This window comes from Haemaphysalis longicornis, unplaced genomic scaffold, assembly GCF_048455015.1.
Source record: "Haemaphysalis longicornis isolate Haplotype H1 unplaced genomic scaffold, Haemaphysalis longicornis Haplotype H1 scaffold_1, whole genome shotgun sequence".
Taxonomy (NCBI): Eukaryota; Metazoa; Arthropoda; class Arachnida; order Ixodida; family Ixodidae; genus Haemaphysalis; species Haemaphysalis longicornis.
Window position 1 is genome coordinate 352900506 of NW_027526203.1, and position 22498 is coordinate 352923003.

The 22498-nt window shown below is 47.5% G+C and overlaps 3 protein-coding genes across 3 annotated transcripts in view; 2 read left to right on the top strand and 1 right to left on the bottom strand.

Annotated features, from left to right (window-relative positions):
* Positions 1-4082: 4082 nt before the first annotated feature.
* Positions 4083-4727, bottom strand: Sun (ATP synthase subunit epsilon stunted). Its single transcript, XM_077685983.1, has 3 exons — positions 4559-4727; positions 4299-4432; positions 4083-4151 (listed from the first exon to the last, which is right to left on the bottom strand). Exons 1-3 carry the CDS (start codon positions 4585-4587, stop codon positions 4138-4140), a joined length of 177 nt encoding a protein of 58 aa, XP_077542109.1. The 5' UTR covers positions 4588-4727; the 3' UTR covers positions 4083-4137.
* A 209-nt stretch (positions 4728-4936) lies between these two features.
* Positions 4937-7280, top strand: Strat (RAB interacting factor STRAT). The gene is made up of 2 exons (XM_077685982.1): positions 4937-5406; positions 6924-7280. Exons 1-2 carry the CDS (start codon positions 5248-5250, stop codon positions 7143-7145), a joined length of 381 nt encoding a protein of 126 aa, XP_077542108.1. The 5' UTR covers positions 4937-5247; the 3' UTR covers positions 7146-7280.
* A 14293-nt stretch (positions 7281-21573) lies between these two features.
* LOC144154890 (RAB11-binding protein RELCH homolog) overlaps positions 21574-22498 on the top strand; it is a 91780-nt gene continuing 90855 nt past the window's right edge. Inside the window, exon 1 of the mRNA XM_077685984.1 lies at positions 21574-21906. Coding sequence (XP_077542110.1) covers positions 21612-21906 — 295 coding nt within the window. The 5' untranslated portion in view covers positions 21574-21611. The remainder of the gene's footprint in view (positions 21907-22498) is intronic.

The window sequence follows — 22498 nt, forward strand, 5'->3', positions numbered from 1 at the left end:
TCCATCAACCACTCGCCGCCCTTTCGCACGTCCACGTTAAAGTCCCCAACAACCACGACCGGGTCCGAGGGCTTTACGCGCCTGGCCACACTCTCCATCGCCGCGTCCACGTATTCGACGACGTCGTCGCGCGAGATGTTTGGCGCGAGGTAGAGGGTGACGACCACGATTCCGTCGCCCGAGTACGCGTCGGTGTAGACGGCACTGTACGGCGACTCGTCCCTGACCGGCGAGGTGGACACGGCGTGCGACACGAGGTTCGCGTAGACGTGACCGACGAGGTAGACGCCGCAGTACTCGCCCCGACTTCCGCTCCTGGCGAAGCAGCAGTCGTCGATGGGGAAGTGGGAATGTACGGGTGATGCGAAAGAATTCTTCTTGGCCAATCGCCCTAAGTGGGTATGTGGTGCGGATGGACGGACGGCGGTGGACGCGTGATTCAGGCTCGCTTAAGAAGTGCATTCGCACTTAAAAAAAAGCGGGCCCTGCTGGTAACTGCACTGGCCACCCACATTGTGCACGTACTGGGCGGACGTTGTGCTTCGTACAAGGTGAATGAACTTTTGCACCCCCAAGTGGTAGCCCTGCTAAACCAGCACTTTTCACCGCAACCATCTGCCCGGCAAACCGGTCAAGGATTTTATCGTGGCAATTCGACAGATAGCGGACACCTGCATTTTGGCACATCGTTGGATAGAATGCGGTGAGATAGCATCGAGATCCCACAGGCTGCAAAGCACAGGAGTGCATCTGGAGCTGCTCTCAAAACCACAGCTGACGAGCGAAGAAGAAGAAATTGAGATATCTGCTGAAATGGCCGAAGCTAATGCGCAAGAGATTGTAAGCCACGCCGCTGAGGGAAGTGTACTTGCGCTGGGAGGCCAGTCTTATCACCCTAGAAGCCGGCTACTGCGGCGGAGCAAAAGGGCAGGGCATTGCCGCTCCTGCTCAGCATTGTGCTTCAAGTGCAAACAGTGAGGTCATATCGCCCGAGCCTGTTGCCACCGTGAGAGCGGTTTCAGAGAGGTGCCACCAGTGCACCAAGCACACGCCTTGTCGTCGCGGGAGGAAGACATGGGCACGGAGGGTATGTTCGCGCTGGAGGCAGTCACATCGGCCAAGTCGGCATCACACAACCCATCGTGCGCACCTTGGATTGTGCTGGGGTTCGAGTGGTCATACAGTCCAACACAGGTTCACCAGTTTCGGTCATCACATGGCCCACATGAGCGGAACAAAGCAGTGTGGCCCAAGCTGCGTGGCTTGCCATTGAAACTGACCTGCTTCCTGGGACGGCTTCCATTGTGGAGACAACTTAAGCTCAAGGTTTCATGCGGAAACCAGTTGACAGATGGATCTTTGCAAGTCCTTGGTTGCTCCAGCCCCCAACCTGTGCGGATGCGACCCGACAAGCGCTCCACATGCTGGAGGCACTGCTCGTGCACATGAACACGAGCAAATGCTGCTAGTCAGCGCCGACGTTAACGTGGACCAGTTGCTAGCAAAAATCACTGACCTGTTCACACCAGGTTTAGGTCTCTTAAAAGGGCCCCCGGTACACTTCTAGGCACGAGAAAACATGGTGCAGAAACTGTGGCAAGCACAAAGTTCCCTATGCTTTTCGTCCAAAGGTTGACGCAGAACTTGATTGCCTTTCAGACATGGGGCATTATTGTCCCAGTGCCTCAATCCAAGTGGGCCACGCCAGCCTTGCCGGTAGCGACACGTATCGGCTGCGTCCGCCTTTGCAGCGACTTTAAACTAACGGTAAACGAAGCCGATCACACTGAGCAATATCCGTTTGCACGGGTGGAGAACATCCTCGCGACATTAATGGGCGGTGAAGTTTTTACCACGATATACTTGCGTGAGGTGTACAATCAGCTTCCGTTGGATGAGACAGCCGTGCTACTTGTGACCATAAGCACGGCGAGGGACTGTTCAGCTTCACTCGCCTGCCTTTTGGAGTGGTGCCCGCACCGGCAGTGTCTCAATGTCACATGGAGACCATTTTGCAGGGGCTTCCAGGTGTTCAGGTCTACCTAGACGACGTCATCGTGGCAGAGAAACGCAATGACTGCACCACACTGCGCGAAGATTGAAGCGTTTCCGGGAATATGGCATGCGCTTGAATGCGGACAAGTGCAAGTTCCGCCAACCAGAGGTGGATTTTTTTGGACATCGAATTAGTGCTGCAGAATTACGGTCCTACGTTTCCATGATAACGTACTACCACAAGTTTCATCGACCGCTGCGACGCCCCTATATCAACTGCTTCGCAAGGAAGCTAAGTAGTAGTGGGGTCCCACTCAAGAACAGTCATTCAGCAAGTGAAAGACCTCATATCTGCAGATTTTTTGGCACATTTCGACCCACACAACCCGCTAGTCCTGGAATGTGATGCCTCCCCGGAAGGAATTGGCACAGTGCTTTCAAATGATGGTCAGGGGCGGGGTACTTGGCCCATAGGGTTCTGTTCTCAGTGGCTGAAGCGGAGAAAAATTACTCGCAGCTGGAACGCAAAGCCTGGCACTTGTGTTTGGTGCATTAAAATTCGATGCACCGAGGGCGCTCCTTGCTGTGGTGTTCCCGGATCGATAACGACACCGAGCACATGGTTAAGTGCTGCCCCAGTTGCATCCAAGCTGCCCCTATGTCCCCCCCAAGAAACCCCCCATTGCATGGCGTGAAATGGATGAGCGTTGGTCGAGGCTGCATATATCGATTTTGCGGGGCCGATCGATGGTCACACGCTAATGATTGAGGTGGATTCGCACAGTAAATGAAGAGTCGATACCCCTGTAGAGTTCCACCACCCACCCAAGGCTCTGCGCACCTTCTTCGGTACATTCGGGCTGCTTCGGACACTGGTATCCGATAATGGCCCGCAGTTTACGGGTTGTGAACTTCATAATTTTATTATGCTAAATAACATAGTAACCTAACAGCACCGTATCACCCCCAGTCCAATGGGTTTGCGGAGCGGGCTGTTAGAACTGTCAAGTATTCTTTGAGGAAGAATGTGCAAGGGTCACTGAAAACCTGCCCAGCAAGGCTTCTGCACAGGTACCACAGGATGCCCTGACACCAGTGCAACTCCTAAATGGCTATGATCTTCGCTCCAAGCTGGACAACGCAGTGTCCGTTCCGCCCTCGCCTGTTGACCGTTCCTCCCTCGATGTGTGGCAGCCCAGTGTGCCAGTCTGGGTGAGGAACTTCGAGCGAGGCGAGCCATGGACTCTGGACTCCACCCAGCATTGCATCGACAGACAGAGCCCACCTGGTGAATGCCGCTGGTCCTTGGAAGGGGGGGGGGGGGGGGGTGTGGAACCATTCAGCGCCACAGCGATTAGGTCAAGCCATCGGAGTTGGAGCAGGACCACAGGGACAAGGCCGGTGACCCCAAATGCGAGACCGCCGGGAGTTAACCTCCAGACAATTACTCAACGTAGGAGGAGCAAGATGATGTATCCGATGTATCTGCGACTTCACTGCAGCCGAAGCCGCCGTTATCACAACTGCTCCTCCTCTCCCTCTTAACCCCCTCGCACAATTACATTAACCCACGCTATCGCAATAAACGCTGTCTTGGCCAAGCCACTGCCCTGGAGTATTCGTTTCACAATGTATCACGATAGTACATTTCGAGTTGTCATTAGCTAGCCAAGCGTGAAAAAAAAAAATCGGATGGTTTTTTATTCTTCAAGGACACGAGAATTCAGCCAAAAGGCAGATAGATGTAAATACTAGCGCGAAGTGACTGCGGCCGGTGTTGCGGAAGGGGTAAAGTAGCGTCACGAAATAAAGCCTTTATTTAGTGACGCTAGGGTAAAGGGATCCTAGCCGCAGCTGGGGCTACCTGCGTGTAGTGAGCATTTGGAAATGCTTTGGCTTAACTATGCCTGGACGCATTAACGCGGGACACAAGATCGACAGATTCACTAAGCTTTTCAGTTGGTCACAGGGCTATTTAGTGACGCCAGGCTCCCTTCTGCACAGCAGCAGCAGTTAATTTTGTGAGAGCACCGCATTTACAGCACTCAACACAATGCGAGTCAATTTGACCACGCTTCACAAACGGATGGTTTTTTTTACGACCTTTATTTAAAGCTACTGTCTTGAGGGCCACTCCATGCTTCACACCTCCTTCTCTGCAAAGGAAAAAAAAATGTGGTGCACCCACAGCCAGTCTTATAAGGCGGAAGAAGTTTGTGAGCCGTCATTACAAAAAAATCTTTTTTGTCGCACAGCAAGGTACTGCGCCGGTTAATTTCCGCGAATCAGTAGAGCAAACTTACTGATGGGTTTTCCATCCTTCCATGTCGCCATTTTGATGGAGGACTCTGTGGGGGTGGCAGACGCCGATTGTTGAAGCTCCTTCTTCAAAGAGTTCCTTACTGCTCTTGCAGCTATTGAAGAAAACTGCAGGTACCTGCAGGAGTTCAGCTATTACAACCCGGCTTCCGTCAAAAAACGTGCTCAAGGGCGAAATGGTCACGGCCGGGAAGAACTAGCGTCAGCGTGACTAAACTAAAGAAAATCCGCAGGTAATGCTTACGTGAGGCCGGCTGCTCTCCAGTAAGTCATTTCGGACGGCTTCTCTGCTTTTAAACGATGTTACTTTAGCGATACGATTCCACGCGTGCAGACGACGTCCGACAAAGGGCAACGAGGATCTGTCCTGAAGGGCCGCAAGTGGTTCGTTTGAGAGGCTTGTGGCTGCTTTTGTGTTGGATTGTGCGGCCCATGCAGCCAGCTGCCGCCAGCGCCTCTAAATAAAACTTGTGTACGAATAAAATTATTATGGAAGTTATTAGTACCATTTTTAAAATAAATTTTGCGGTTAGAAAGCTTGGTGTAGTTATTTGATTATTATTACGATTTTTTTTTGTAAACTACGGGGAATACAGGCGTACGCTTGTTGACGTAATCTGGTAATCTATTGGGCGCAGCCGGCGTAAGTGGAGGTAGCCACGGTAGTCACTGACAGTGCCAGGTGCCTGCACAAAATCGTGCTTGCATCCTCTGCACGGTCGTGCTCTGCACTGCCTGCACCCCACTCGTTACTTTTTGTTTGTGCTCTGTTTAGCTCTGTTGGCAGCAGTAACACAAGGTTGCAGATTGTGTGTGTGTGCGAGTTTGGACGTTCACTTTGTGCTAAAACAACACTCCGTGCAAGCCTGTGGTAGTGCTGGGCAGCCAGGGGCAATCGGATTTGCTTGCAAAAACAGAAAAACTCTATCAAGCATGGACGACAACGTAAACACGCCTCAAGGCGCGGTCATTGCCGGGGAAAAAGAAAAGGATAAGTTAGTCGAAAATGGCAAGAACAAGGTGCCCATCGAGTGCAAGTACTGCTCCTCGCGGATACTCAACGTTGGCATGTCCGAATTGGTCTGCACGCAGGTAATCTGCTCGTGTTGGAACGGCCCTCCCTCTCTTGGTGTGCATACACTAACCTGCGGAAGTTCAATATAGTGTGGCTCTTCTTTGATATATTCTTGTCATATTCGAAAACTCCCTTTGCTGTATGAAGATAGGAGAAAAAAAGGAATACCTGATTGCGTTTCGAGTCTTCGACTGTTCCCGAAGAGTCAATTATTTAATAATTAATGGTGTTGAAAAATGATGACTCCGGTGGCGTGTCTCAAAGTAGATTTTTGGTGACCCGGCAGCCAATGTTAAACAGGCAGTGTTGACCGAGCACTGCAGGTTGTTGGGTGAGCTCATGCTGGAAATTCGGAAACATGGAATTGTCAACAAACGAAGATGTAGGAGGAGTGATGACATGGCAGTTCGCTAACGTCCAGGCTTTCTATCGCAAGCCGCCCCACAGGAGGATTTTTTTCGGAATGCCTACCCGCAGTTCCTTAAACGTCTGCTGCACCAAAAACTGTGCTGTCCACAATGCTCTGGAAGTTGCGGTGGGCCTGGTTGTGGTCTTGCCGACCGGGGGGTCAGCAGTTTAAGAACAGTTCAAAGCAGGCTCCTGTGGATGAGTTCTTGTCACTCTTGCACGATGTTCAGCTGGTGGTCAGGCGTATAACATCCTGGGCAGGAGTTTCCAAAAGTGAGTGCGGTGGCATGTTGCATTGGTTCGAAGAGAGACTACAATACAAGGATCCTACGGATAAAATGTAGAATGCCTGATGCATTATAAATGAAGCTGAACAAAGCAGATTGTTGGACGAGTAGGTGCTGTAACTTCGAAAACAAAAGAAGTGCTAACAGATGAGAATGTGGGAAAAGCGACAACGAAGCAGTGAACTAACGTGCAGCATTTCCGTTGCAAGCTGCCAAAGCAATCGTTTCTAGTGGGCCATTCCAGAGTTCCTGTAATGTCTGCTGCTCCAGAAATCGCGTTGCACTATCCACGATACCAACGAAGTTGCAGAGGTCTGGTGGTTAGGTGTCATACAAAAGCCTTGAGCAGGCTCCTGTAGATGACTCCTTGTCGCTGCCATTCAAACCGAAGTAGTCACATCACCCGTATGGCATGTTTGGCCGATACTGCGAAGCATCAAACAACAGTCATTAGTGTACTAGCTCTTATGGAGTTGCCTATCTTGTTTATAGCATCCTCAGTCAGAAATCTGCAATGTATGCAAAAGGACAGTGAGCATTTTCGCCTCGTTGCATTGACTAGGAGAGAAGCGACCATGCAGGGATCCACCAGAGGAAGTGGTAATGTTTTAGTAATGTGAGCACTGCCATCTTTGAAGTGGTTTTCATGCAGAGTGGTGGCACTTGGGAGTTTGTTGGAAAATATATATGGGAGGGGAATGGACTTGCTCGATACAGATGATTGGGTTGGGTGGTATAGGTGTATTGGAGTAGACGTGAGGTGGGACCAGACTCGTATGTACTCTTGGGCTAATATTTGTTGCAACTAAATGTGTGGCTCTCTTTTTCTTCTTCAACAGTATGACCTGCCAACAGTGGATGGTGATAGCAAGATGGTGGAAAAGCTCACAGACTTTTGGTGTGTAAATGACATCTACACCTTTGAGAACATTGGCTTCAGTCACACTGTAGGCCAGACGAAATACTTGGCCTGTGCCGACTGTGAGCGGGGCCCTGTGGGCTGGCACAGCCTGGAAACCAGGAAATCGTTCGTGGCCCTTTCCAGAGTGCGCCACCTGTGAACTGGTCAGCCACAGTGCGTGTGGAGACGCCCTGCTGCACAGCGCCCGGTTTCACTTGCACGTAATACTCAGGCACTGCTAATGCTTGCTGCTTCGAAGCGAGCGTGCCACGTGATCGCCCTTCTCTCCAACTACCAAATTTGTTGAAAAGCACTATGGTAGGGCCAAAAGGAGCGTGCCCATTGCGTCGCTCTTTTCTATATCAGTGTTTTGCTAGTTGTGCACAACCTTGTGCAGGACATTTGTTGTCCTTTCCTTTTTCCAAATTGAAGGGAAAACCTAGTGCACCTTCAATTTTGAAGCTTTTAATACATTTTTCTGGTACTTAATGCGAGAGAATACCCTTGAAAATGAGGGTTCTTGTACTAGCATCCCCGGATGGATGTCCTGCTGTGGGTGCACGTTACGGTGTCTTGCCTTTCTTTCTGCTGCACTGGCCAAATCTTGCACAGGGTGGAAAAATTGTGAATGTTTAATGTATGCAATGCATTGAGCAATACTAAATAAAATTATTTTATTCACAAGCAGTTTGTTGCAGGCCTATTTTGCTGGGTATCAATTTAATTATTGCAAAGTAAAGTACAAAGAGTGCTTCTCACTGTTCACCATGCGTATTGTCCTTCTGGCAACAGGAGTATTGTCAGAATTGTCTTGCAAACATCTACTTGACATGCACAGTTCTGTTTAAAACATATCAGCAATGTATCTCTTTCCGCATAATTTAACAACCCAGCCACGCTAGCAAAGCCGGCGGTGGTGAAATAATGCACCTCAATTCCGGTGTAGCCGTGTGTTTAGTGTACTGATATGAACTTGCTTGATTTCGGCATGTCTAAAGCCTAACCTGAGCAATCAACACTTTTGGGATTCACGCCCCTCTTTCCCACCCTGCGATTATCTCAGCTCAACATACATGCCTGGTGAGCGCTGGGAGAGGTGGGGATTTCTTCACAAAGACAAAATAGAAAACTGATGAGCATCTTTGGCAGCATTGTACTTGCAATCCGAAATGCCTTTTACAGGTTGGCTATCCTTGCCAGCCCGTCTAATGAGTTCCCTTAAATCACATGCAGTGAACTGATCAACAGCAACGGCATTGGGCAGGCCGAACAAGGTGTGGGAAATGCGTGTGAGCACCGCTAGCTGCCAGTTCACCAAGCGCAGTACTATTGATATGTAATGAAACGAACGGGTAGAACATCAGTAAGGCGCAAATTGTTATGTGGTAATTTTGGCTAATACTGCTCAGTTCAATTGTTGTTTGACCTTAGGTGAATCTCTGATGACAGATGATTGGCTTACCCGCCACGGTGGCTCAGTGGCTGTAAAGTGTTGTTCTTTTCGCCTCCATCGGAAAAGCGGCCATGGCGGCCTCTTTTCAGATGGAGGAACTTTTTTCTAATTCCTAAAGGCTTTCAGAACGTAGTCAACAAACACATCCAGTACTTAGAATAGAAGATCACGAAGTACCTCAGCCAAAAATTACTGTTCTATGCCCATGAGGTAACTTAGAAACTTGCACAAAACATTTTCTCTGTTTTCCAGTCCTGATGTTCTTGAAACGCTCAAAATATGTCATTGCAGTAATGCAGGAGCTATTGGCCAGCTTTCTTTACGCTGCAGCAATAAATGCTGTGGATAGCCGCTTTAGAAAAAAGGCTACAAAAGCAAGGAAGAAACGTACGGCAGGTCACCTGTGACTAGAAAATCACCAAGTGCCGCTCCGTGCCAGCGATAACTATACCTTTCACAATGCTTCCATACATGAAGGAATGGGTGAACGCAATTAATCCAGAGCCCTCCACTGCGACAGACCTCGTAGCCCAGGTGTAGCTTTGGTCTATAAAAGGCCCACAATAAAATAAAAAAATCAGATGATTTTGGCCTGTGTTCATGACACCAGTAGAGGACACCTGTACCTGATAGTTCTGAAATTTGAGGTGTCCCCTTTTGAAAATTTTTTTTGTTTCCTTCCCGCTGCCTCTTGATCTTGGGAAGCAACCACGGCTAGTTACCCTCCGGAGACTTCGCCATAGCCTTGCTGGTAAGACAGGAAATTGCCACTTATTACCAGTGAAGACCCTGCTGGCACAGGGGAATTGATCCAAGATTTCTTTTCTCATGCCACACTGAACCCTACTAAATTTTGTAATTCTAGTGCAAGTCAAGAACTCGGCAACCGTTCGAGGCTTTTTTTTTTTTTCCCGAAATGAGCCAAATTCACCTAAAGCGAATTTGTGACAAAAACAAGTTTCTTACCGGACCTAAATGCAACGCTGTCAAAGCTATTAGATATGTTTTACATGTCAGCTAGGGAAGTTTATGGCCACAAGTAATTAAAAATTATGCGGCAAATTTGAGCAATATTAGGATAAGTTTGAATTTGGCTCATATTGAGTTGAAACACTCAAGTTGATGTGACATTCTTACGAAAATTTTATTTAAATTGACTTACAAGAATGGCGGGATGAAGTTTGGGTGGAAAAGCCGTTAAATATATGCAACAGGGCTTCAAGGGCAGAACTATACATGAAGAGAAGGTGAGTCCTCTTGGCACTATTAGCAGCTCTTTTCGAATTCTTCCGTAGGATTACTTTCTTGGGCATGCTTGAAGGCACTCACGAAGTAAGCAAACTCTTCATTGCCTAGCCATGAATTTCCAAAACACTTAACAAGAAGGCTGCTCATATCTTCTTCACCTTAATGAAATGGTTCGTATCCTCTGAGGGAGGGTGGGGATAGTATTTGCCAGGTATTGTAAGCGGCGGATATTAGTTAAGTACTAAAAAGGTGAACGTGGGAGTAAAAAATGGGTATAACCAGAGTTACTCTGTAGGGACAGGGGAGACTATAGATGAAATGATGGTTTCACATCCCTCAGTTTCATTTTGTTCTCTTCTTCCATTCACTTTGTCGTCGACGTCTGGTGGCAGATCTTCTACCAATCTCCTTATTGCTGTCTGAGTATATGGTAGTCCAACTCCGAAAAGCAAAAAAAAAAAAAAAATCCTTCTGAAAAACAGTCAAGCCAAAAGCACTCTCTCACTGGGCAAATGTATTTGGCTCATTTTGATCCGTGAAACAGCAGGATCTGGCTCATTTTCGATACAAACTACAATCTGCGTACAAGTTTGCCGGGCGTTATCTCGCCTATTTTCTTGTGGGCTATTTTTTAAGAGAAATTTGCCAAGTTTTTTTTTTTCACTGCAGTTTTATCCAACTTGGTTCCAGTTTGTGGATCTGGCTCATTTTGAAGAAAAAAACGCCTGATTTACTCTATCTGAACTTTTGTTGGCCATCTGGCAAGTCCGACCGAAATCTGCGGGAGGGCACGATAAAGTCACGTGGAATCACCTTCGTAACGTGCCCAAGCATATGAAACTAGCATTGCTTGAGCAGATTAATGGATCATGATGTTCAGGGCAAGTTTCTGTGCATCTCGTTCTGAAGCCCAGCAAGAAATGAGCTTTATCCACTGACTTATTCAACCTGCATCTGATCTCGCTAGCCCCGGTTATTTTGTAACAGTCAACTGATTCATACATAATCTCCGGTACCTTCAACCATAATTTAATCCAGCACAAACTGGATTGTGTGTGAGCCTAGCCACTGCTGGTGCCCTCTGGTAGCTATGGCAAACCAGACCATGGACCAGGCATTCTTGCCGGACCTCATTTTCACCGTGGATTCTTTGTAAAGCCTTTGATTGTGTCAGCTATAGCGTCATCCTTGAAAACTTGCAGAGGCCTTTCCCTGCCTGCAAGTCTATACATGAACCCATTACTTTCTCCAAGCCTGCCCGATTTAAGCTCCAAGGGTCTAACCCGAGATGGTCCCCTCGCACTTGTACAGAAGTGTACCACAGGGCTTGATCAATCCTTAGCCCTGCACTATTCACTCTTGCTATGACACGAATCACCAGAAATCGTGAACAGAACACAAGCCCCAGGTTTCCTTTATATGCAGATGGCATCATGATATGGACTGGATTAAAAGATTACCCTAATCAACAAGCCACAATCATTGCACTACAGAGCAACACTGTTAGGACTAGTAGATCGCTCTTTAGCTTCAAACAAGATGGAGTCGCTGGCCTTCTGTGACTGTGAACTCTCACCAGAGTGTCACCACCATCATTCACTATCAGTAACACCACAATCACTACAAAACTGTACACTATCCACCTCTATGGCATTCCCACTGGATACAGGAACAGTCCTAAAATTTGGTTAACCCAACTTAAGCAAAAATGGAAATTAATTCGACATACAATCGGAAGAGTCAATGCCCTTTGTACGGGCCACAATCCTACACCCTTAAGCGCACCCACCAAAGCCAACCCTTCAAGTCCTTAATAATGAAACTCACTGCGCAGTCTCTGGCTTGCCCCCACATGCCAAGCTTCCACTCTTGCGAGCTGCTGTGGCATTACCCCCTATTTAAACCATCATTCAAAAACAAGTGGATCAGTGCAACTTTAAATGACTTCGTACTTGTCAAGCAGCTGTGCTAACTGCTCGGGATAGCCAACAACGGTCTCCCTTTCCAGATTTACTGACCACCTTGCACCGTGGCAGCGACCTGTGCTTACAGAAAATGCGACAACTTATCCCGTTCCTCATGTCGTGAGACCAGTGAGAAAGAAATGAACTTGTAATGCATCAGCCGCAAAGCGATCCGGGGAAACCGACATTTGCATGGCTGCTAGCCTCACGGCTTCCAACATCAGAATGGCTTAAATTTTTCCTGATGATCTAAGCCTCATAGGTGCCCTACAGCTCCATCCACTTAATACTACATTCATGGAAGCTGAACTCATCGCTGTGGTGCATGCCCTCATTTTTATCATGTATGACTACTCTTGCAACATCCCTCCAAAGATCGGTATCTTGATGTACTCTTATGAAACGCTTCAAGGATTGCAGAACCCATTTTCTGCTTATCCACTCATTCATAAGATCATAAGCCAGACAACCGCTCTTTATATGTACGGCATCCAGGCCCATATAAACTGTACTCCTGGACATGATTGTGTGGCATCGGGGAATCCAGTGCCTTATGGGGCTGTGCAGGTTCTCGACTATACTGGCTCCCTGACCCAGCTTCCATGCCTATTGAAGTCCATCATTTTGGCATATCAACCTCAATTTGCCCTCGTCAGCGTGTACCCATATATACAAGCACAAGAAACTTCAACTCGAACAATATATACAAAGAAGTCGCATCGCACACGTCCTAACTCAACAGATCCCAAGAAATGTTTATTAACAATACTTTCACCAATACAGCCTATGCACCAGAAACACTCCACAAATGGTGCTACCCTCAAATGATCCCGAAGTGCCCTTATACAAAACACTCACCCCTGCAGACTATTTCACCTGGCAGTGCCCTAAGTTTACAAAATAGAAAACTTCCTTATCCTCTGACTTTGACACCATCACCCCCAATGGCCATGGAACTCTGGAAGAACACACTTTAATTCGAATTGCACAGCTTGGTATGAAGAGCTGTGAACAGAAGCGATGTAGTGCTACAGAGGTGTATGCTAAAGAGGTGAAGCAATGTAGTGCTACAGAGGAGATCCCCTATTCTAAAGACCTCGACACTCGCTTCATGGCACCCGCTAAAGGACTCTAATCCATATTTGCTCCCCTCCCCTCCCTCCCAATTTTCCCCTTCTCACTCGGGCCTAGTGCCTTCCTTTGGTCACTAAATGCTTTGCAACAACGTATCATGGCGTATAGTCTTGCGCGGTATTAACCAATATGATAACTGGATTCCCATTTGGCAAAAGAGTGATATAAGCAGAGAATGCTGATGTGTGGGGTAATGACCAGCAATCCTTACAAGCTCACAGGCCTGTTGAATCCAATCATACATGCTTGCATGCAAGTGCAACCTCTATGACAGTGCTCATTAATTGATATGCTTTTATACCTTTTAGAAATGCTGTGTTCGCACCCATATGCTACATGCAAGCCGAGCCACAGCTTGGCTGAGTAACTCTTAAGTGGGATGCGGAGAACGTCAAAACTAACCAAACTAAAGCATTGGAAGTAGGGGTTGAGCAATGCATGCACCAGTTATTGTGTTAAACTGGCATTCCCGAAACAAAATTCGAAACTGAGTGCTCAGGAAGTACACGAGTGCTTCCAGTGGGGCATGCAGCGCAGTAATCAAGTCGCTGACGCCGGGCACTGAGAAGCCTGCCGTATTCTTCAGCAGCTTGTATCAATTCCACTTAACTTTTCAGGTTTCCTTCTCCACTTGTGCCTTTAAGAAAATGGGGAGTAGTCATGGCGCCACCGGTGTACCGAAGGACAAGGACAGTAGACAACAAACAATAGCCTGTGCAGTGATATGTAGCTCGAGGTGACCATACCTGGCTGCCAAGCCAAGCGCTAGGTCCAGTTGGATGCCGATTACCCACCCCTGTTAAATTGGAAGTCTAAGGCCTTTATTTCCCCACACACCGTGTGTGGGAAAGTTGCCTACTGTGTGGTGGCAGACAGCAAGATAGCAGTCGCTTAGAGGGACCATGAAGGCAAAATACATGATCGTTTTATTCGAAAGATTTGGTGTTTTATAGTGCCCCCAGCGCTTGTCTTACAGCAAATGATACTTTATTCACTGAGAAATTAAACATCCTGTGCCAATTCTCCCGCTAAATCGTGTATTTGGTGACGTCAGCGACGACGTGTTCCGGGAAGGGACCTGAAATGGAACTTATGCTAGTTGGCCAGTGTCGTGTGAGACAGGCTCAACGCACCAGACGGCTGTGCAGCTTCGGCTGGCACACCGTTCACGCTAATGCTTGTGTTCATCCCATTGTTTACCCCACCATGCTTACTGCTATAAAAAAGAGAGAGAGAGAGAAGGCTCTTTAATGTAAACTGGTGAGGTCAGCCCTGCTAGGGACAAGGCTTGCTACACCAGATGGTGGGTGACTACATTGATGAGTGCTGAATATTAGACATTAGGGTTACAGCAGGAAGAAGACAAACAAGAAGCGTTGAAAAAAAAAAGGAAAGTAAAAGCAAGAGAAATTTGCCAGCAGAGTCCGGACATAAAAATACAATTGAAAAGAGAATCGCTAATGTAAACACTGAAACAAAACGAAAAGTAAACAACGCGAAAAAAAAAAAAGAGTAACACCAACCCAAGAAAAACAAATAGATGAACGCCTGTGACACCAACACAAGCAAAGTAAAGAGATGAACGCCACAGTGCGAAAAAGTAGATATCACGACACACTTGCTCTGTCTGCTATCTAGAGACATTTGTCTAGTTCAGTGTCTCGTAGGAACTGGAGTAGAACTTTTGTACCTAAGGTACTGTCAGCAGTATTGGCCCAGGGCCCAAGAAAATGACGAAGATCCAGACTGCCTCCATGGCGTACACGAGAGAGGGAGGAAGCTGCAGTTTTCCGCGCAGCAGCGAATCGAGGGCAGACACACAGCAAGTGATCGACAGTCTCACGTACAGCGCAAGTCCGGCACAGAGGGGAATTGTCCCAACCTATCTTGAACTTTAAAACTCCGAGTAAATGCTACATTCAGGCGTAGTCGGTGCAACACTCCTTCACACCGCTTGTTGATGCCGCGTGGGAAGCGGAACTTGCAGTGCGGGTCAATAGCCTGCAGTGGTAGATACCTGCGGTGAGGGTCCTGCCACTCCGACATTTGTGCAGTCCATCCATTTTCGAGGATAAGGGCGTTGCTGTCCTCTCAGGAGAAAGGAAGCTGGGTCGTACTGCTCATAAAGTGGCCTGCGCTGGCGGCTGCATCAGATCTAATATTGCCTTGTATGCCCGAGTGACCAGGCAGCCACTGAAGATAGATGTCATGACCCTTGCACACTGCCATTGTGTGAATTTCGCCAATTTCACATACAAGCTGACTGTGGTTGTTGTGAAGATTTCGGAGGGCTAGTAAGGCGCTGCGAGAGTCGAGGAATATTACCCATTGCTGGGCGTGATGTCCGCTGATGTAGTGAAGAGCAGCTCTTACAGCTGCCAGTTCGGTAGCAGTCGAGGATGTTTCGTGGCTAAGTTTCCTTTGGATAGTGCACCGGGCAGCTGGGGTCCACACGCCGATGGCGGATGAGCCCGGGCGAACCGAGCCATCCGCATAAACGTGTGTAGCCTTTGTAGGTACTGTAGATATACTCGAGTGTGAAGAACTTGAGCGTGGCCGCGGGCATGGCGGACTTTTTGCTGATTCCGGGTATTGTTGTGCAAATTTTCCATGGCGCCAGTATCCACGGTGCTACTATCTACTTTTGAAGTCTTTGAAAATTCTCTGGAAGCAGGTGTCTAACATGCTGTGCTGAGATGTCTGCCAAAGGATGCGTGTGACATCGAGTCAAATGGCGCAAAGACGTTCGAAGGACCTCTTGGCGTTGTAGCACTGTGGTGGAAAAGCATCGAGCTTCGCATAGAGTTCCAACAGTCGATGTGCATTTAGGCAGACCCAGGCAGGTGCGCATTGCTTTTGCCAGCACTGAGTCTATGACCTTCAGGCTTGTAGGCGATAGCTGATGTAGGGCCGGCAGGCTGAAACGCAGGAGACCGACAAAAAGGGCTTTATATAGGCAAAAAAGGGAGGATACAGGGCAGCCCCACAATGTGAACTAATATAAGTGCAAATAGCTCGCTTTGTGAGCTTATAATCCTTGCATAATTTGCACTGGATTTTGTTGGCCTGAGCCAATCGCAATGAGCTGCCCATAATATGTCATAAGTTCAGTGCTGAAAAGTGGCTAGGGCGTCGCATACCGATAGGTTGTATTCACTGGTGAGGCACGCATGCAGGCAACCATGTAAGTGCACCGTCACTGGTTACGTCAGGCTCCGCGGGATTACGGTACCTGTCCCAGCTACACGATCTGTGTTGGACGTTCCTAACTCTGCCCCACCGAACGCAAAGTAATGCATGGACTCCAATGTGAGTGCAATTAATAACATCTCTGTTTGACACCACCGTTGAGAATTGGGTTGAAACGGAGCAGACGACACACGCCGGTGTTTTTTGTTTTTTGTTTTTTTTTTGTGGCGTGCGGGGGCAGTGGCACAAGCTGTGCCATGTCCGTGGCTCTTTGGCCGTGTCCATGGCCGTTTCCAGTGTTGCTAAGCGAAGAAATTGACAGCTAAACTTTGCAGTGAATACCATCTATTCTGTTTTTGTCATTATATAATATATTTTAGTGAATATATATTAAAAGTGGTATCAGTGCTATTCTAACGAGGCAATCGTTTGTATGGAATTTTGTCTTCATGGCCGCTTTAAGATATAAAGAACCCTCATACCAGTCTCTTTAGGGGCTAGGGTTCTAATCCCACCCGTTGTGGGGACGAGTCTCTTGTTAGCATGACTGACTGGTAAGCTGGTCAGGGGTCCAGGGCAAGATAAATGTGCAGATAAAACTTTAGTGCCCACTGTCCAAGCTTTGACAAAGGCTAATGGTATTGTTTAAGGGTTTTTAGCGAACAACAGCTAGAAAGCGTTGTCGGCTAAGCCTTTAATGCTGTGCTTGATCTTTTTGGCTTTGCTCAGAGTGTGCTCTTCACCCTCTTGAAAAGGTAAGTGATACCTTTGATATGAGAAGTGGAGTTTTCACTCGTATGCTTCCCAGGCAAGCACTGTTTTGCGTGGTTTATGCACTGCAAGACACCCAAAACCTTCTTTGAAGCTGTCCTTGCATTCCGACCACATTTCGATATTGAGTTCATAGTTGTAATGCCATCGGGTTGCAACATTGGAAAGGTAACATTATTTAGCTTGATCCTATTGTTCCACTTGTTATGGGTGCTTACCCTCTTAAAGGAAATGAACCAGTTCTGAACGTTGTGAACAATGGTGGATCCCGCTACCATGTCGTGCCAAGGAAGATTGGTGCCACATTAGGTACAGGGTCATGGTCAGTCTCATGAGACACTTTCAGGGGGAGTCTTTATCTGTGAAGCTCGAGTGCAAGAGTGTGGGGGCCTTGTACCTTCACCGAAATGTAATGGGTCTTAATTCTTCAGAAGGGAAAAGCAGTCTGAAAAATAAATTGTGTTTGGTTGTTTACCGAGGCAGGCATCAGTTCTGTCACGGGTGTAACGTTCACCCTGATGGCACCTCCTTCACTTCCGAGCCTTCAGAATGTGGTGATGGTGGGGATGATCATTTTGAGGGGGATACGCCCACCCGGGATTGCCTGTTGCTTGGAACCAACATTTTGTTGCCTGGCGGGTGCAAGCGTGGCACTTTCTGCATACATCTTGCACCATCTACTGGTTTGCTTTGGACACTCCCACTATTTTCTTTCTGCACTGTGCTGGGCTTGGAACGAAATGTTGCATCTCTGCGCAGACTTTGGGATGTGGCGGCCGCTGTCTGTGGTCTTGATAATATGAATAGCACAGCCTGTTTATGTTCACTGCAGGACGAAGGCCCTTACCACACAGTTTCTATTCTGTGCTGTCTGAATCCGTTCATTGGCCACACATTTTTTTTTTTTTTTTTCATCCCTTTGATCGAGTTATTCATCTTCCCCTACTTTTATTCTTGTCTCTCAGTAGCCGTTCTGTCACCCTGGTTGGCCATTAGTGGTTAGTTCTCTGCATGGCCCAACTCTACTGTTTTCTCATAATCTGAGCTAGGATGTCTCACACCTGGTTGTGTCCCAAAACCAAGGCCCTTCTTTCCTATTTCTAAGCATCACTCCTGCCGTTCTCCTTCCCATGGCTCGTTAAGCCAACCCAAGTTTTCTTTCCACTTGTATAGTAAGGCGCCAAGTTTTCGCACCACATGTCCTCGCTGGCAGTATGCAGTGGTTGTGTACTATTTTTAATGACAGAGGCAGCAAAATGTTCGTTACTTAAGAGTGCTTGCTCATACTAATACCCCAGCTCATACTAATTCTGCACCTGATTTCCTTCTCGTGGCTTGTATCTGCACATGCAACTTGTCCAAGATAGTTGTATTCATCCACCTCTTCTAGTAACGTACGTCACCTGTGATGTCGGGGTGATGTACTGTGTTCCCTTAATACAAGTTTGGTTGATTTAAAAGATTGCCTCGTTAGAATCATAGCGACTTTGATCAAATAAGCTACATAATTAGGAAAAAAGGAAATGGCCATGAGACTCACTAACTTATTTTCCGCACTAGAACCTATGGCGTAATATGCACAGCTGTGCGATTGGCTGAGGCTAGAAAAAGCAAACGCAAGGTAGGCAGGGCTTATAAGCTTGCAGAACGACCTACAAGGCCCTTGTCTGAGAAGCTGTGATCCTCCCATAACCCCCCACAACGACATGGATTCCCAGGTGCAGTTTCCTCTGTTGAATACTTACTTAGAAGCTCTGTGCTGTCAAATTGAGGCATCAGGGTGTAGTGCTAAGAGGAGCCAACCTCAAGCGTTGGATGAACTGCGGTATTCAGCACATGCATATTCAGTGACCCAAGCAACTACCGGACGTCCAACGTACGTCCATTTTGGCTCTAGCGTATGTCCGCAGGACGTCCGTTTCAGAGCCGATGTACATACACTGTACGTACATCGGACGTCCAGTTTTAATGCCTCTGTACGTCCGTTCGGATGCAGTAAAAATGTACAGATATCACATGATATATTAACGGGGAGCATATACGTTCCTACAATGAATACTGCACAACACTCTACTGGCCAAACAAGTACACACGACCACGGTAAGCTTGCTTCAGACGTTTTTTCAGTGGTTCTAAATTCTTATAAACCCCTCCCTAAAGATCATCGTTGGAGTCGGTGAGCTTTTTCAAATAAGTTAAAAAATAAGGCTTAATTTTAGTCATACATGGATGAAACATAATATATACAAGTCAAGGTGTTAATTAATGTACAAAATCTTTTTTATTGAAAAACAGAGTAGCTGTTGTGTTTTTGCTTTTATATTCACTTTACGCCAATATTTTATGCTTTGTGGTAACTGTGTACGTCTGCGGGCGGATGCCTTTCGGACATACGGAGATGTATATCCTTTGTACATCCGTTGCTGGATGTACACTGTATGTACGCGCATGTACATCCAAACATGGTTGTACAGTGGACGTCCAGATTTGGCATTGGACGTTCGGCTATTTTTCGGACGTCCCACGGACGTTCAGGGTAGATAACAACGTGAAACATGATAGATAACAACGCCGGAACTTGATCCAGAAGCGGTTCCAGCTGGAGAAACGGTGATTAGCCAGCAAGTTCTGCGTGCTGTTCAGAGAGTGTATTTAACGTCAGGTAAGTGATATCCTGCAAGACGTGAGTGGACGTTAAAGGGACCCTGCAACACTCTTCGTGCAGTGCAAGTAAACCTGCGCGACGTTTAGATTAGACTTCCAGGAACACCTGAGCCAAATATGACACGTGCACGTGAAGCGGTAAGCGCGCAAATCGCCGTGAAAGACGCGGAAAAACCAACCGCGCTCTCTTCAATTCTCCTCATTATGCACCCCTGGCATGGCCTCTGCGATGTCAATCGGGCCATGGCTGTCCTATTGGCTGTCGCTGGTCAACTTCGCGGCTAAATTCTGGTATTTCCTGTGACGATCAGCTGTCGTCAGCGCTGTGTATGAACCTCTTCTATGTCTGAACCTGTCCGCATTCTTTTGGTGTTTCTTTTGTTTTGACGAGCTTTCTTTTGTTTTGGCTTTCAACGAGCCCACTCTACAACAAACGTTTATTGCTCCAAAAACGCCCTACCAGCCTGAGCACTTGCTTGTGAGCAGGCCACCATGCCTGCTTTTTTGTGGCACCAGACCGGAAATAGACCCGTTCACGTTTCGGGGAAAAGGACGAAACTCCCCGGCCTGTGACATATCGAAGGCCGCCGAACAGAACGCCGCGCACCGCCCCCCTCTCCGGGAGAGAGCGCGCAGCTTTCGTCGCGTTCAGAGCCTTCTATACTTCTGGTCGCGTTGTCCGCGGTTGAGTTGAGAGGGAACATTTATGCGCGATTTTTCATCGCGCGTAGTTTCGGTGATAGTGAACAGATTTTCATAATTCTTGCGGGAGGAGATTGCTGAGACAATAGACTTTACCCCGAAATACATTCCGAGTAGTCGATGGTAAGTGTTGCAGGGTCCCTTTAAATCTCCCGTGGGTATGTGCAAGTCAATCATCATCATTATGTAGGTTTCCTGTGGGATTAAAGGATCATTCCTGTTTTGGGCAGCCTTGGCCCCGGTCTCGCTTCCGCTGTTCTGTCGCTACTGGGCGGATGAACGTACCGGGACGACGGGAGCCCCTGCGGGCCAATGGTATCTGGCACGACAAAACCGACTAAATGATCCTGACTTTTTTTTTCTCTCCTCCATGCTCCTGGCAGTACACGGTACTAAAGTAAAAAACGTATTTGGCGCCTCTGCACAGAACCTACGTGACCAGGCACAGGTGACGCTGACCAACGCCCGAAACCGAACAGGAACCAGCTGCTACATAGAGAGATGAAGAAAAGTTCAGGGTTGAGGATTTTTTTTTTGTTTTGTTTAGAACTATGTGGGGTTAAAAGTGCAAAAGATACGAAATTTCGATGTCCAGAAATGCGAATTCCGGAAAGTAGATGGGATTATGTGGTTATCAGGGGGACTTCTTGATTTTTCAGTCCAGAACTTCCCGCGGATTGTCGGCGGGCCTAGTCTCGTGGAGTCCGCAGTGATTCTGAGACTGTAATTAGAAGATCCCCAGTTCCGGCCTCAGAGCGAACTCCCTCAGAACCATGGAGGAAAGAATTTCCTCCATGCTCAGAACACTCAGAATCAATCAGGCCATCGTTTTTGCGTGGAGAATCTTCGGACTACCCGCGGACTTCCCGCGGTAAATCCGTGAATGTAACTTGGAGACCCGGTGCCTCGGTCGCATGGAGGAAAAACTTTTTCTTCCTCCATGCTCGGTCGGTTCACGGGAAGTTTTGTTATGCAAGATTTTCATGCCAGTGCATCACATGTCCTCCAAGAGCCATATCCCTGCTCCCTGGCATAGAGTTTCTCCCTGGTCTCTCAACACTCTCAAGGCTCCATTACTGCGTTGATGTCCACTGATGCAAACAACACAGCACACACGCGCACACACACAGTCAAATTGTCCAGAGCTTCGAAGTATTCAGAAGTACGACGGTCTATTTACTAAAGGGCTATTTCTTTGACTTGTTTTTGCACTGAGCCCCCCCCCCAAAAAAAAAAAAAAAAACACGCGAGATGCGGAGTACTCAGGCAACATATCCAGGTATGCAAGGTGCGCCAGGTGCGCTTTCAAAGAATTAACACTGCGGACGAACAAAAACTTTCATGGATATGAAGAGGTATATTGTCTTGCGTTTGAAGGCCCTTATACGTCAATTCTACGACATTTGTTTTTAAAAAAACAGAACGATAGAACTGCAGAGAGCTGCTGTTGCCCGTCCTATGGCCCGTCGGCCATCGAAATAGTCACCAGCGAATCCGGAATATGGCAGGCGCAGTGGCAACCGAAGCGATGGAAGACGATATTTCCAAGTGCAGTACAGCTCTTGATACTCCAATTGTGCTTCCTCCTCCAATTGAATTAGAAAGTGTGCACGATGTCACTATCGACAAAATCGCCTCAAAGCTGCTGAAGGACAATTTTATTTTGACCGCACTGGAACTGCATGCCGAACTTCTGGAGAGCGGCCGGGAATTGCCGAGGCTCAGAGACTATTTTTCCAACCCGGGCAACTTTGAGAAGCATAGTCACTCGGCATTTGATGCTTCACCAGTGCTGCGTGCGTATTGGAAAGTTGTCTCCTTTGCCTCTTGGCTCCGTGGCTGCTGTTAACACCGAGTTTTATGAACGCTGTTTGAAACGTTATCGCGCAATATGCAGCTGTTGTGAGGTAGTGTCGCAAATCTTTCATAGAGGAGAAGCGCTAGTGGTGCATTAAATATGTGTATAGATATGGTAATCTTTCTGCGGCTGGTCGGAAAAATACGTGTTTCGCGGCAGTTTCCCGAATACAGGTTTAGTGGGGTCAGACGTGCACTGCATTTACTGATAACAATAATAATGTTGGCGTATTACCTTTATTGTTGGTGTGAATATTCTACCGCACAAGTGACAGGCCTGTTAAACCCAAAGTGAGCTTGAACGGCAGTGCCTGGCAGACAGCGACGAAACCATCAGCAACAAGTAATTTGCTGACATTTGTGAGTTTACGAGCACCGAGTTTATGATACGAGGCTACTCAAGCGTAGTTATATATGCATGCGAAAAAAAGTTATCCGTTCAAAATGCAAAAATCTCAAACGCCAGAGCTAGCCAAATTCAACCCTACTTATTCTAACCGAACATTTTCAAACCCAAACTTTAGTCTGATG